The sequence below is a fragment of the Filicampus tigris genome, chromosome 14 (genome assembly GCF_054856515.1).
Source record: "Filicampus tigris isolate MCC_2025a chromosome 14, RoL_Ftig_1.0, whole genome shotgun sequence".
NCBI lineage: Eukaryota > Metazoa > Chordata > Actinopteri > Syngnathiformes > Syngnathidae > Filicampus > Filicampus tigris.
In genome coordinates, this window is record NC_141230.1 from 14,351,291 (window position 1) to 14,367,427 (window position 16,137).

The 16,137-nt window shown below is 42.8% G+C and overlaps 1 protein-coding gene across 2 annotated transcripts in view; it reads left to right on the forward strand.

The window, feature by feature from the left end:
* LOC147136473 (neuropilin-2-like) overlaps positions 1–16,137 on the forward strand; it is an 89,091-nt gene that overhangs the window by 45,110 nt on the left and 27,844 nt on the right. For both annotated transcript variants that reach the window (XM_086051661.1, XM_086051660.1), the window contains exons 8-11: positions 5,716–5,860; positions 11,128–11,303; positions 11,481–11,654; positions 13,160–13,304. In XM_086051661.1, the coding sequence (XP_085907787.1) occupies positions 5,716–5,860; positions 11,128–11,303; positions 11,481–11,654; positions 13,160–13,304 (640 nt within the window). The remainder of the gene's footprint in view (positions 1–5,715; positions 5,861–11,127; positions 11,304–11,480; positions 11,655–13,159; positions 13,305–16,137) is intronic.

The following is a 16,137-nucleotide window of genomic DNA, read 5'->3' on the forward strand; positions in this document are numbered from 1 at the left end:
TGGGCTGAACACACACACACACACACACAGACACCCCGACACACACACACACACACAGTAGGAATGAACTGTCCCACAGTGTGTGTCTGTGCGTGTGTGATGAGATGCGAGCAGATGGAAGACGTTTTACTATTTTATAACTCTGTCCACACACATACTCACAAAAGACGCACATCATAGACTTTTGAATAATTCAGTGCGTCTGCACTGGTCCTTGCTGGCCGACTGAAGGAGGAGGACCCGTGGGCTCACGACACCACACACACAAAAGCCGGACACACCTGTTTTTGAGTTAGGTGAGCGTGTTGTATTCCAACTCGTGCTCTGCATCGATGCTAATGTGCTAGGTGCCGAGGTTAGTCACAAATCAATTTGAGAGCCGGACACGCAAATGTATGTTTTAGGTTCCTGCAAACTATTGTTAGTTCGGATAAAAACACACTCACTGTATCTCTTCCACCTTTAGTCATTGACAAAGACTCGGGCTTTCACTTTAACGCTGTCTCTTTATTCACGTACTAAGCATCAGGAACAACCGACGGGTCAATATCTTGTTCATGGTCTCGCAGGATTGAAGCCACGCCCTTCGCAGGGCGCCTTTTGCTAGTTGACGTTGGCACTAACAAGTCTTTCTCTGACCAAACAACCAGGGTATGAAAAAATGCTGATGTCATCGAGGCCCAGCTAGCTGGCCCATGGGAGGGCATGTTTGAAATCTGGTCGCATAAAGAAATGGTCCAATTGCTAAAACGGTATGGTTTAAGTTAATACCTCTAACAACACAACTGATTTTGAATTACTGATTTTAAACACCCAGGGCAGATTCCATTGACGAAGAGGCTGAAGTCTGACTGGACCCCAAGAAATCGAACTTGCATTTGCACGTGCCTGAAATAGTGCAGCCAAGGAAATGCTACAAAATGTTTCAAATAAACGGATACAATTTCATGGAACAAATAATCCAATTCATGTTGTAAATGTAGGTCAGCGTTCTTATAAAGTAGTGTTTAGGTCAGTAGAAAAGGCTTTGCAGGCTTTGAATATCCACCACTAATATTAATGTCCTGCAAATATTGATTCTAATTATGATTTTACTACTGCGTTAGCGTAGGACTACGGCGCATTCCAACTTGTGTATAAACTTGGGGTTATATCGCTGCCGAAGGACTGGAACAACGTCGCGATCCTGGTATCAGCCAGCCGTGCCTTTATAACATCAACCCATTAACAAACCTTCACTAAACACACACAGTCCATTAGCTGATTGCTGCCCAAGCATTTTAGAGATTGTTAACAGTAAATTGAGGCGTTTAAGACCTCGTGGGGCGGGGGGCCACTACATATCACCTGACACCTCCCGCATTGGATACTCACACAGTTGTCTTCAGTACAATAGTCCATTAATTACCGTATACTTATCCTGTTCAGGTTCCCCGGGAAGCTGGAGTGTATCACAGCTGACCTTGGGCTAAAACCGACTGCACGCTGGAATGGTCACTGGTCAGTCACGGGGCACATAGACAACCATTCACACTCAAATTCACATTGGAATTTGTGAACCGCAGTCGTCACTGTTTTCTTTATGTGGCCCCACAACACGGTATTCCGATTCATATTGTGTTTGTGAAATATGAATGAGACAGCAAAATCCATCTGTTTTCATGCATGTCAGGGGGCAGCCATTTTGTCACTTGCTGTCCACTAAAAGCAAGTGGCAAAATGGCCGCCCCCTGGGATGGACAAAAACGGGTGGATTTTGCTGCTTAATTCATATTTCACAAACACATTATTAATCGGAATGTCGTGTTTGGACTAGAAAACGTCAAGAAAATGAATCAAGAAAATGTTTGACTTGTAATTTCAGAGTCAAATTATGTCTACAATCTTCATCTCACAAGGTTAATCTATGAAGGTGTTCAATTTGGTTTGCACTGAACAGAGGTCAGTGTGCTACTCCAGTATTAAATCTTGAGGAAGTTTTAAACTTCTTTATACAACAAACAAAAAAAACAAGATAAACAGCTCAACATAAGGTCACTGTGTTACATATGCACAGTAGCCTTCCACTAAAGGGATTTGCGTTTACTTAGGGGTTGTAAAACAACATTTGTCACAGTGGAAGCCGTTCTTCATTTGCAGCTCTGTTTGGTGACCCCGAACAAAGCTCTGTGTGTATTTGTGTACATGAGTTTACTGAGGAAATGTTTCACTGGCCACCGAGGGAAATCAGAAAGCCACCACCAGCCCAAAATCCTCAGAGTCAGTCTTTATAATTATACTTTTTACACAGCGACACACTCACACACGCTTGCAATTACAATCCCATTACGACTTTTGGGGCCTCTTGGCATTTTTCCATCATTTAACTGGTATCGAGGCCATCGGAGGGGCATCGGTTCACCGAGTCTGCCTTCGTATCGTACTCCCAGTTTGGTCGTGGGTTCAATCCCCAGTTGGCCCGGTGCCTTGATCGCTCTCTTGTAATTCAGAGAGCTTCTTTATTCACACTTTTTCACCCCTGAAGGCTTCTGTTGTTTAATGGTTTGGGAACCAGGAAGAAATGATGAATGTGCACGCAAAAAACACTCAAAACAAAACAAGGCAAATGTCTATAAATGAGTACCCAAGCAAGTAATTACAAGGCCTTTGGCTCTGGTGAATGGGCTTCACTGCAGTCTCACCACGTCGTTTCCGACGCCGCTGTAACGGAAGAGCGAGGCACAGAGGAGAAACAGCTGTAGTGAAACAACAGGAGGTATTTTATGTCGAGATGAACATGTTATCATGACAGGGAGACGGAGTGAAGATGTCAAAGTAAAAGCCAGAAATAGGCCGAGAATACAAAATGAGAAACCCAGCTGTGTTTGCCTGAACCGAGCCCAACACAGATGACAGCCATAAATGTACATGACGCCGTCAGATAGAGGCACAAATATTAAGTCATGATGTCAGATGATGAGAGGAACACTTCTGGCAATGCGAAACCGCATCCAGTTTGTCTTTTTATCTGCTTGTGTGTGTGTGTGTGTGTGTGTGTGTAAGGGGGGAATCTTTTTTGCGCGTATGTGCACTTGGCGGGGGTTTCGGCTACGAGGGCACCGGCAGTCGAAAGACAGTGTGTGTTCTGAGGAGTGTGTTTAGAAGACAGTTGAGACTGGATGAGGGTGTGTATGTTTTTTTTATTTTTTTTTTTCTCGTCCTCAGTGTGTGTGAAGAAATAAAGACTGTGTTTTTCTTTGCCCGCGTGTGTCTCTGTGTGTTTAACCGAGAGGACGTGAGAAGAGGATGCTTCCCCGCATACTTGCACCCTTGATTTATGACACACAAGGTTGCCTCCGACTGTGTGAGTCTTGAAGTTAACCTTTGCACTCATGCAACTCTTTGTGAGAAGGAACATTATGGACAGCGCATTTCTGTAAGCGCCCTGTGTTGGTGCATACGCTAACGAAAGAGTATTTATTTATAAATCTGGTCGTGGCGAACGGACCACCATGAACCGTAAATATGTGCTGCGGTGATTAACTGTAGCCTTTATTTTTGCTCCCTCTAATAAAACACGCCAGCGCGATGATTTTGGGTTCAACAAACAAGAACATGCAGTGGGTATTTTTCTAACTGCATGCATGCTCGTCACGTTGACAAAATAATTACGACAGTGAACACAAATCACTGGTAAAAATGCAATCGTCTGACTAAGGTTAGCTAAAGAAGACGCGTTTTCTAGGGTTGTGGGTGAGCTGGAGACCGAACTGTCCCCAGTTTAACACTTCCCTCTGGTTTAGAGCATCTTTTCTCTTTTTTTTTTTTCAATCCAAAATACCTCCAATTAATGGAGGATGCCTTTTTTTTTTTTTTTTGCCACTAAAGCCGTCGAATGTCTTCTCTGCTCTCTTGCCTGTGCACCTCCACGGACTTGTATAACAATGGCGCTTTCTCGCCATAGCGAGAAGTGAAGCCACCGGCGGCCATCTTGCGTTGCCACTTGCCAAGCAAACCGAACTTGAGTACATTGATTTCTCTGTGGCGTTTTCGTGTTATTCTTTTTGTCTCTATGGCGAAAATGTCAGTGTGTGGTTCAATAAGTCTCTGAGAAGCGTTACATTCACATTTCATCCAAGAAAATGGGATTATAAATCATGCCTCATATGGTATATCTCTGAGTGCCATTCAAAAATGTATCAACATCAGGTTGTCAAAACCATCAAAAATTAAATGTAAGCAGAGCCCATCAGGACAACATTGTCTGCCAAATGTAAACGTTACCTCTGTAAATCACGATTCACCATACTGACATAATATACTCTGAACGGTCGATGCAAGCGGTGGAGTTCATTCTTTGACGGACTCTCATTACTCCATCGAGGCATCGGGGCGTAACGCAATGATAGCAGTGTTTTCGGCGAAAACTGAACAGAATTTTTCAGTAACAGTGGCAACGTAAGATGGCTGCCATCTGGCTTCAACCATGGGGCCAATTGTTAGTCCATCATATAGAATTCTGTTCTCTCGGATGTTTGTCATTAGCTAACATGAAATGAGGTTTGTGATTGGCTGGCTTTAGTGTTGCATTCAAGGACAAGTGTAAAAAAAAAAAATTACATGCATTTTGGAGGAGAGTGGAGCCGGGTCCGGGTGGAAGATAGCTGACTTAGTGTGTGCTGTGGGGTGCACCCTGGACTGGCCGCCAGCAAATTGCAGGGCAAAATATAAGCAAACAACCATTCACACTCAAATTCACACCGTAGAATGATTTAGAGTCTTCAAATGAACCTAACAGTGTTTTGGATTTGGAATAAATTGCCTATAAGTGTCAATGTGAGTGTAAATGTTTGTATGTGCAGCTGGATGGCAACAAGTCGTGGGATTGGCTCCCGCTTCTCTGTGACCCTGAGCACAATAGAAAATGAATGGATGGATGAACATTTGAAGTCCTTGAGAAATAATGTACCAAAGTTTTGCTTCTTTAACAAACCCAATATAGATTTGAATAGACAACAAATTTTGGGAGGGGTTGCGTTTGAATCTGTTCAGCAATGGCGTGTTATCAAGCGTAATATAAAACAGGATACAATTGTGCTCATGTGGGAATGCTTGTATTTTCCCCACATGACTAACTAGTGATGGTTTCGCCATCAACACAAATATGCCCCATCTTTACTCTTTTTTTCAGCTCTTCAAATAAAACAGATTGATTGTGTCTGTGTGTGCGTGTGTTTTTGATTCGAAATGGAGTGTCAAAATTGAGACCAACACACATGATTTATTGAGAGAAGCACCACAGAGGTGCTCTCGGTCCTTTTTTTTTTTCTAAACGTTTTGAGTACTTTGTATGTTTGGTCAAAGACTCTCAGGCATCACTGGAGCCACGAAATTTGACATCTGTGTAAATTAGATGAAAATCAAGGCTCAGTCCCAAGAAGTGCGTCATACAAGGTGATGACTTCTCAGCAGTTCCCTCCGTCTTCTTACCTCTGCCAAGAAGTTTAAACTTGTCTTCTCATTACCTTTGGGGCCCCACGGCTTCCCATTGCTCTTGCGTTATTACTTTCAGCGTATGAACACACATTTGACTCCATATAATTTGTTTTTACAGTACTGTACTGATTCTGATAACCCCCCTCTATCATTCTTCTGGGCTCCCGTATGAACTCTTCTCGTTGAATATATTTCAGATGTTTGGCTACCCTGATTCCTTCTGCTCCTCTGTCTCTGTAGGTTTTCCACGCAAATACCGATGCCACCGAGGTGGTTCTCAATCGGATCCCGCAGCCGGTACTGGCCCGCTTCGTGCGAATCCGACCTCAAGCGTGGAAGAATGGCATTGCTCTGCGGTTTGAGCTTTACGGCTGTCAGATTACGGGTAAGAAAGACGAAGCATCTTTTTCTGGGGAGCTTAACTGAGGTTTTCCGGCCAATCTCCCCGAGGGGCTCCTGTAAAAACATGCTCGTAGTTTTATAGGGGTGATATAGTGGCGTTAACATTGGGTCACAAGGTGGGTCGGTGCAAGAACAACTCCCTCCGAAAACATTTCCTGTGAAAACGATGAGCATCCATCAATTTTATTTCTCTGCTTTCGTATCGTCAATTTGCCCGCCTGTCGATTCACCCGAAGTTTATTTTCCTACTTTCCTACTTTCCGTCATTTATTTCTCTCCTTTTCACATGCAACACACCCACTCTCATGCACTTTCAAACTCTTTCCCTCCCTTGTTCCTATCCGTATCCTCCCTCTCAGGCTCCCACACACGCACTCGCAAGCACACGCGCACACGCGTGCACACACACACACACGAAACCCAGTCGGTCCTAATAGAATAATACTAGAGTGTGATGTGTGGGTGATTACATCAGAGAGTAACGGGCTCTCGGCTTTCATCTGCAGCCCTGGCAAACAAACGGGATTTCAACCAGCATAATCAGCTCAATACTATAAATAGATAAAACTTAATTAGAGAGTCTGTGTTTGTGTGTTCGACAAATGGTAAAGGGGCAGGTTTCAATCAGTGTGTGTGTGTGTTTCTTTCACTGTATCATTATTAGGTTAGGTCCTCTCACTGCTGCCATTGTAGTGGCCATGGAGAGCGACAGATAAGCTCTTATCTTGGGGGGCTATTTCGGCACCCACACAAGCTGCAATCACGCCCTAGCAATATGATACTGCTTGTGGCTTTGCGTGTGTGCGAGCATGCGTGTGTTGTTGTCTTATTTCAGTACCTGAACTTAGGACGTGTCTCCCTACTTCAGTCGTTACATTTAGCAGTGAAATGCCACTCGCTCCCCACTTCTTTTGGTCACTTCCAGTGGGGTGAGGGCAAGCTGTGAAGGCAGTCATCAAGAAATACATATCAGTGAATATCTTTTATGGACAGGTACAGTTGAGGAGAAAAGTTGAAAAAAAAAAAAAAAAGAAAAAAAAAAAGACATCAGTAATTCTTTAAGTGTGGTATAGGTACCGCTAGTGATACTCGGGCTCCCTCTTGTGGTACGTGAAAGTATCCCTGCCTACATTTGGAAGTTAACTTTTTGCATTTAGTCTTAAATATATGTTTTCAAACATTCATTCAAAGTACAATTTCTATTTAGCTTTTATGTGTACTGCATTTTAATTAAATCGTTGCTTAACTCATTCACTGCCATTGACGAATTTATTTGTCTTTTCACAGTCCAGCCATTCAATCCCAAGAGCTTATTTATATATTTTTTCACATTTTTTTCAAAGGTTAGGGTAAAAGAGGGTATGAAAATGTCATGCAGTGAAGGAGTTAAAGGGAAGTCAACCCAAACATATTTTTTTTCCAGAATATGTTCTATGTAGGCCCACTAGTTGAAACACGGCATTCTGATTAATATTGCGTTTGTTGAATATGAGTTAACCAGCAAAATCCACTCGTTTTTGGCCATCTCAGGGGGGGCGGCCATTTTAAACTTCTATCGACTGAAAATGACATCACAGATGCTCAGGGCTCAGATAACGACCAATCATGGCTCAGCTTCAGAAAACAGGTGAGCTGTGATCGATCGTTACCTATAAATATACAAAACAATCACATGAGCACACCTTCTTGTGCAGTGTGTGAAAATGTCAGGACTGTTGTAAACTGAGGAGCTGTACTTGCTCATCTACCAAAGAAAATCATCCATCAAAACTAGAAATCCCCCCCCCCCACCACCACCACCCAAAAATAAAACATTCTTGCCACATCTTGTCACTTACTGGAACATTGTGGTAGAATAAATAGAAATACAGAAGGAATTACGGCATGGCATGACCACTTCTCCTTTTCATGACTAATATGAGCACAATTAACTCTACGGGTGCCTGGTCTCACAGAGATTTGGATGGTTGCAGTCTGCGGTGTTCTGATCTCATCCCAGGGCCCTTCCTTGTAGACGAGCTCCTGAGCAACATTCGGAGGGATTTTTAACCCAATTGAAACATGCATGCTTGAGTCAATTTTAGTAGTGTTACCGAGAACTGCAGTCAAGCAACATTAGATGTACTCTGCTTGAATTGTTTTAGTATTTTTCCCCACATTGCGCAAGCAACACATGCTATGAGAAAGCGGGATGCAGGCCTTGTCCGGGGATTAATGATCGCAGTCCTGCTCGCCCCGCCCACGGTGCTGGCAGTCTCTGGTGTGAGTTAGCTCCAATCCATCAAGTGTCTGAGTAAATCATTCATTTTATGAGAAAGCTGCTATGCAAAATCATTTGAAGGCTGACTCAGGGCAGTTTTTCTTTTGCCACAAAAGTTCGGATATCCTTTTAATGAGCACGGCAAATCTGCTAAGCAAAGTCACCAGCAAGTCTCAACGCAGTATCTTTTGTTTCTTTCCCCAGACGCCGACATATTGACAAACATGCACACAGCCTATCACAGTGCCCGTGGGGATGCGATAATGCCCTATGCAGGCCTATAAAGGCGCACATAAAGCAGTCAGACAGTGACATGCCATTAACTTAAATCACACTTTTATGTCTCTCGCTCTCCTTTTTCTCACTTTCTTTCCATCCCGTCGCCATGGCGCTGCGCACTTTTTCTTCCCGCTCATGCGTTTCATTCCGTCCTATCTATCGCCTCCATTCTCAGCCCCCGATCACGCGCTCATATTTTTCCTCTGTCCTCTCTCATTTTCTCGCCACATCTCTGCTCTTAAATCTTCGCCCGTTACAGCCTCATCCAAGTGAGAACCCCCCGATCCCCGACCCCTCCCTCACTCCGTCTTTAATCTCATTTTATGTCGGCCCTGCAGCATCTATCAGTCATTTGTTTATAGCACCCTTATCACTCTGCTTGCTGGCTGTAGGTTTTCATGTGAATGTTTGAAAAAAGCAATGTGTGTGTGCAACTACAACAGGCCTGATATCAGAAGTGTGTCCGCGTTGTGTATAAGTTCATTTTGTGTGTGGGATGTCCAGGTACATTACAAATAAAAAGTCTACACATCTCTGTTCAAAGGCGAGGTTTTTGCGATATTAACAAAAATACGACCAAGTTACATTTGTAAATTTATATTTTTGGGGAGGAAGGTAGAAATTTGAAAGTGGAATAATGTGAGTTTTTTTACACTCACATGTCACTATTTTAAGTGCCTTCGATTAACCCCAAATAAAGTTTAGATGTTCTAGGAGGCTTTTCCCTTTTTTTTTTTTTTTTTATCTTACCATAATTTTTTTTTTTGATTTACCAAACATGTCAAAAAGTGTATTATGGTCTGATAAAACTTAAGTTGACGTTTTTGGCCATATTTCCTAAACGCACAACAGTGCTCGTCAGCAAAAGAACACCAGGCCGAAAGTGGCAGCTTCATGCTTTGGGTGTGTTTTTCTTCAACTGGAACTGTAGCCTTAGATATGGCAGATGGAATTATGAACTGTTTGAAATAGATGTTACTCTTTGTACAAGACTTTCAGGCTTCTGCTAGAAAGCAAAAAAAATAAAATAAAAAAGTCAATAAGCCTACTAGAACAGCTGAAATGTATTGGGGGATAACCAGAGGCAGTTTAAATGGTAGCAGGTGCATGCAGACTCACATTTAACATGAGTTTGAATGCGACTGACAAATTCTGAAGCCGTATCCCACATATAAGAGGGTGTGCACACTTGTGCAACCACATTATTTCCGTCATTTTTTATTTTTACTTCCCTTCTCAAAAATAAATTATATATGTATATATATGAATGAATACAATTTTGAAATTATTTGTCTTGGACTCATTTTTCATATATCACAAAAACCTGCTGTTTGAACTGGGATGTGTACACTCTTTATACCCATTGTCTGTGTGTCTTTTTGGAATTTTGAATTGTGCATTCTCTCGCTATTTCCGTCATCTCCAGAGATAACATTCTCATTAGGGCTACTTGTGAGCTGTGGTGGCTTGGAAAGAAAGGAAACAGTAAAAGCACTTTAAAATAAACAATATGGTAATTGAATGTTCTCATTCGCTTTGTATTGCCCTATAGAGGGAGCTTCTCCACTGTCGGTAGCTGTTGTTGTTTATTGTTGATTCATTATTTACTGCAGTGAGGTGCGGTTGCAAACATCACAGCATTAAACATTCATCACCACCAAGACCCAGAGAATGTCACCATCAATCATCGTCACCCTTCACTGTCAATATCCTCCCTCTTTCTTTCCTTCTTTCTACTCATTCCTCCTCTCCCATCCTTCTTTCGACTTCTAATTTTCTTCTTGCATTTGCTTCCCTTGAAATTCGTTTGACCTTTTTGGCTCCCCCCGCCCCCTTTATTTTCCTTGTCCTTCAGCTCCTCCTCTAATTTCTCTCCTCCTTCTCACCCTCTCTTTCGCACATCATCATATCTCATGTCATCTTACAACCGCCGTGATTTAAAATAAACTTCAATTCTTTTGGCACTTCCCCTTTTTGTTGCCATTATTGTTATTCATGAATGTACGTTTCTGATTCTCGTTTGGCTCAAACACATTTGTCAGTCTAGTAGAGGACATCGCTTTGATAGCACCACACTTTTATTTTGCTCTACCATTTGGGACTCATTTGCCCACAAAGAACCCTGCTGAAGTTTTGCATCGACTTTGTAGAAGCATGAAGGCAAAATGCTCTGACGGTTTGATGGAAAGCCGTTCAGAGGAGCTGCAAAGTGGAACATTAGTTTAAAAAGAAAAATCACACAAGAATTTTCCCTCCGAGATCAAGCCTGCCCCCATCTGTCAGCTCTATCGATACCTCCCAGCCTTTAGAAGGCTGGGCGGTGCTGGATCTGATCCAATCTGACATTGGATGTGATGCAGGCTGCATCCAGAACATTGTGTTAGTAATTATTGGAGAACAAAGCCAATAAGGATCAAAACAACCCTGACTTGGTAGTTTCGAAATAGAAAAACAAACAGCGAAAGAATCTTCAGTCTCATTGCAGGCTCATTTTAATGGGGAATGAGCAAAATTGCATTTCCCACCAGGTGCAGAAGTAGCCAAATGTGGTTGAATGTGAACACCTTCTGGAAAATGCCATCTTTTGTGTTTTTGTGAACCTGATGTCCAACTCCATAATCTAACTTCCTGTTAATGAACTCCTCTTTCTCGCCGTGCCCACTTTACACTAATCACTAGATATTGATATGGATTTCACCTCCTCTATTCAGACGCTCCCTGCTCAGAGCTACAAGGCATGTTGTCTGGACTGCTGGCAGACTCGCAAATCTTGGCGTCCTCCATGAGGGACATCCACGGCTCCATGGGCGCAGCCAGGCTGGTGGCCAGTCGCTCGGGATGGTTTCCCAACCCGACTCAGCCCATCGCCGGAGAGGAATGGTTGCAGGTACTTGGATGTCTTCCTGTGACTTCTTCTGTTTGACAGACGACATGGCAGTTTGCTTTATTACAAAGAAGAGCTGTCGTACTTCTAGCGCTTGGATGGACGGATGGTTTGTTGGTTATCGAGTAATCAAGCACCGTCACTTGGTGAAACGTGGATGCGATGCCGTTTGTGTTGCAGGTGGACCTCGGCGTGCCCAAGATGGTGCGCGGCATCATCACGCAGGGTGCAAGAGGGCTGGAGGGCAGCACCAGTGCCGAGAACCGAGCTTTTGTCAGGAAGTACAAATTGGCTCACAGCATGACTGGAAAGGAGTGGGCGTACATCACGGACAGTAAGACAGGCTTTGCGAAGGTAAAGGTTTGTTATGGACCGCTAGTTTACAACATCTGATGTAAGCTGTTAGCGCTCTAGTAGACTGATCATCTTTAAACAAGGATTATTGGTCGCAACAATAATCCTACTCAATGTCCACGAGCAATCTTCTTCTTCTCTCCAGGCCAACCTAAAGAACCTGTTCAACTGATTTTCTACACAGCTAATAAGCAGGGATGTCACGATATCCAAATGTCACAATGCGTTAATCGAGATATGAACCTCAGGATACGATAATTATCACGGTATTGTGGGGAGGTGGGCGATATATAAAAAGCTCACGGTACTGTATAAAAGCTCACGAAAATGTAAAAAAAAAAAAAAAAAAGAAGCTCACATCACAATATTCTCTTCAAGTCTTAAACAGGTGGCATCAAATTAAACTACACTAATAAACTAAGCACCAGTGGATGCTGTAACTGCACAAATGGAAAACAACTTGGGCTTTTAAACAGATTTGCTGCTATTAGTATCGTGACATGACGACGACGATATATTGCGGCAATTTTAACATTGCGATATCGCGATATTACCGATATTGTGACATCCCTACTAATAAGCAAACTTTGCAATCCTCTATTTTTTCATGTCATGCAGTTCTTGCAAAATGCTATATATTACCGCCTTAATAATTCAATTTAATCACGGTGCTCCACATTGAGTCTTCTGCACTCTCTCTCATTCTGTTTTTGTCTGTCTTTCATCCTCTCGTTCACTCATCCCCTACTCGGCTCTCATGGGTGTAATTAAAAATTGTCTGTCGTGCATCACCACTCCACATTGCTGGCAGTCGACGGCGCTGCGAGACAGGGCCCTTTAAACTCTCCTCACTGAGGAGACTCTGTCTTTAAGAGCTGTAATAGTACTACTGAATGTCTGCTGTTTTCTCTCATCAGCCTGTCTTTTTAAATGAGCAACCTGGGAAATCCGTCATAGGTTCTCCTTTTTTTTTTTTTTTTCCATTTTGAATATGGAAAGGACAGAAGATAGAGTTCATTTCATCAAGCTAATATTGTGGTTTTCCACAGGGTTACGTTCTGGGTGATGTGGTGCTGCCTAGCCACTTAGATTGACAATCAAAGGACTGAGTCTCTCTGTTGTTATTTTTATGGCACGTCATGCTGCGCAGGGAATCAATAGTTATCCGTAGGACCCTGTGATTTAAGGGGGACGTCTGCAGTATTTGTTGTTTTATTCCTCGCGACAGTTTTACCTGCACTCTTCAAAATAGCTGTGAATCTATAGACAAGCGCTTTGATAGCAAACAGCAGAAGGAACAGCTGACAGTCAAGCAAGCATCTGTCACCGGCTGAGGCAGATTTTCTTGTTGACTGTCTTCCACACGGAGCAGCACAAGTGTTTATCCACATTTACCTTCCTAAAAAATGCCCAAAAAGGAAAGCATCAAATGGCATTGCCACTCATCATTTTGATGAGAATTCCCGTAACATCAACCAGTCCCTGTTGTTCTTCCTTTCTGGCAGATCTTCGAGGGCAACAGCCACTACGATACGCCAGAGGTGCGGCGCTTTGATGAGATAATAACCCAGTACATCCGAGTTTTTCCCGAGAGGTGGTCACCTGCCGGAATTGGAATGAGGATGGAGGTCCTCGGTTGTGACCTGCCAGGTAAGAGCGTAGACGCTGTCAGACGACAGAGTGCTGCTCATGCAGTCCTCACGTAAGATTAAGTGTAGCATACCTATCTATAAACATTGCACTACACGTTTACAATTAATTTCATATTTGTATTGAAATCAGGGAGAGTGTTTAACTTGTGATGTACGCTTGCAGTAGGTTTTTATTGGTTATCATCCAGTGTGTGTATTTGCTTAGTTTGCAGTCCTGAAATTGAGCTCTGTGAGTGCGTGCGTGTGTGTGTGTGTTTATCTTTTACAAGCTTTTACTTTCCACTCGTGAGACTGCGCGTTAGGTTAATCATCGTTCTCTATGGGCATTTGCAACATGTCTGGACACGGATTATCATGTCTAGGTCAGGGGGGCTTCCACCAGTAGTTGCCATCTGTGTACACTCCTATATTGCGTGTTTGTTTTGGTAATAGCGTGTAGAAAAGTGTGTAGGGAGATGTCAATGTGTGTAACTGGTACATGCTCCTTCTGCTCGTCATCAAGCGTTGGTGCAGAACAGGACAGCACATTGGACATGGATGGATGGATGGGTGGATGGATATAGCGGCTGGATATAGCCAAGATGAAGCCACACTTATTAAAGTGGAAGTCAACTCCCAAATTTTCTTTTCAATAATATGTTCTTGCAGCCTCACTAGTCTTCATTTCATATTCTGATTAATATTGTGTACAAATTAAGCAGCAAAATCCACCTTTTTTTTTATCCATCTGTGGGGCGGCCATTTTGTCACTTGCTGTCGATTGAAAATGACATCACAGTTGCTAAGGGCTCTGGTAACTAATCACGGTTCATCTTCAGAAAACAGGTGAGCTGTGAACTGCGATGTCATTTTCGGTGATGAAATGAATAAAAAAAGGTGGATTTTGCTTCTTAACTCATATTCCACAAACACAATTGTAATCAGAAGGCCGTGTTTAGATTATTGAGGGTGCATACAACATACTATTGTAATGCTACTGTCAAATTTTGTTGCCCCTTTCAAACCTTCAGCCTGTACTACAAATATACAGCATGTTGAAATGCCATGTGAGTGCAGACCTTCTCTTCTGGTATATCCAGGAAGTCCAAAAAAACAAACAAACAAAAGGACAAGCACTTCCTTGCATCTGCAATGGATAAAAGCAATATGTTGCAAAGGGCACATTAAAAATGCAACTTTCATGCTCGCCCTCCTTTCGCTTTCGTGGACCAGCAGATGTTAGTGCTGCAGTCATATTGTGACAGGTGACGGAAACCAATGGACGTGAAGTGGCCAGTTGGCTTTAACTGATGGCAGAGAGTAAGAGAGAGCGAGGCAGAGGCGGAGACCTGAAGGGAACCGTATATCCTAAATGTGTCAGGGCTGGCCCACTGCCTGATAGTAATGGGAAGAGAAGGGACATCCTCCGCTTTTAACACTCGGTTTGGGTGTTTTACATTGGCTGTAAAAGTAAAAGTTGTAGTGTAGCGTTTCAAATACTACAAATACGAATGGTAACTGTTGTCAAATACAGACAAATCTGCATAATGAAACAGGTGTTAGTTATCACTGAATCTTGATGTTTCAGGACAATAGCCGGCTTTGGATTTTGTGGGACCAGTTTGGGGAAGACCCTTTTCTGTTTCTAGCATGACCGTTTCCCAGCGCACAAAACAAAACAAGGTTCATAAATGCGTAACCCCGAATCGCATCGCACACCTTTCGGATTCACTAAAACAGAGATTGTGAGCCAGCCGGCCCTCTTGTTCGACATTGATATCGATATCATTACTGTTGATGTCATAAATGAGGTTGTGCGTGAACGACCCCAAATCCCCACAGGCCCACTCCGACATCTTGTAGATGATTCATCTTTCCAGGTGACTGAAATCAAACCGGGGGACTAGCTCTGTATTTTCTCTCAGTTTCACTTCATTTGCTGTCTCGAGTTATAGCCTGACATCTTTTCTGCGGACATTACAACCAAGAGCGCCGTACAAATTGATCTCTTGACTATTGCGGTTGTTTAATGGCCTTTCTGGGTCTGCTTGCCAGATGTTTGCCTTCTGGATGTGATCATAGCTTTAGACATGATAACAGCAGCAATGCTCACATTTTCACAGCATAAAAATTGCTCCTCTTACAGCATCGTTTAGCAAATTGTCTTTTCACTTTACTTTGTCAGTTTTAAAAGCGTCTTAAAGCGACCGCACATTCGGTGATGCTAGCGGAACTGAAACAACAATAACAATCCTTTTTAATGCTAACAATAAAACCAAAATGTTCCCATGACTTTGTTGATATGTTTGACATGGTTTTTCACTTCTTCTTTTTGTTCCTCATGGTGTACGTCTGTGCTACAGGAGACAAAATATTCAACAGTGTGTATTAGCCGCAGTCCGTTGAGCACAGCTGTTTACATATGCAGCCGTCGCAGCAAATAAAAAGGCATACAAGTCGAGGGGAACTCTCCCATAAAAACAAAAGTCGTTGTGTGCTAAACAAGTACATGCAGTACAACAAGAAAACACAAGTATAACATTCTCAAAACAACTGTTATAGTTGTTGCTATGTGTGTGGTGCCTGCTTGATTTTTTAAAGCGTAAGTCAGCCCAAACATTTTTTTTTTCAAGAATATGTTCTATGCAAGCCTACTAGTTGAAACAAGGCATTCTGATAAATATTGTGTTTGTGGAATAAGAGTTAATCCACCCGTTTTTAGCCATCTCTGGGGGCGGCCATTTTGTCACTTCTGTCGACTGAAAATGACATCACAACTGCTGAGGGCCCAGGTAACAACCAATCACGGCTGACCTGTTTTTTGAAGCTGAGCCGTGAGTGCTCGTTACCTG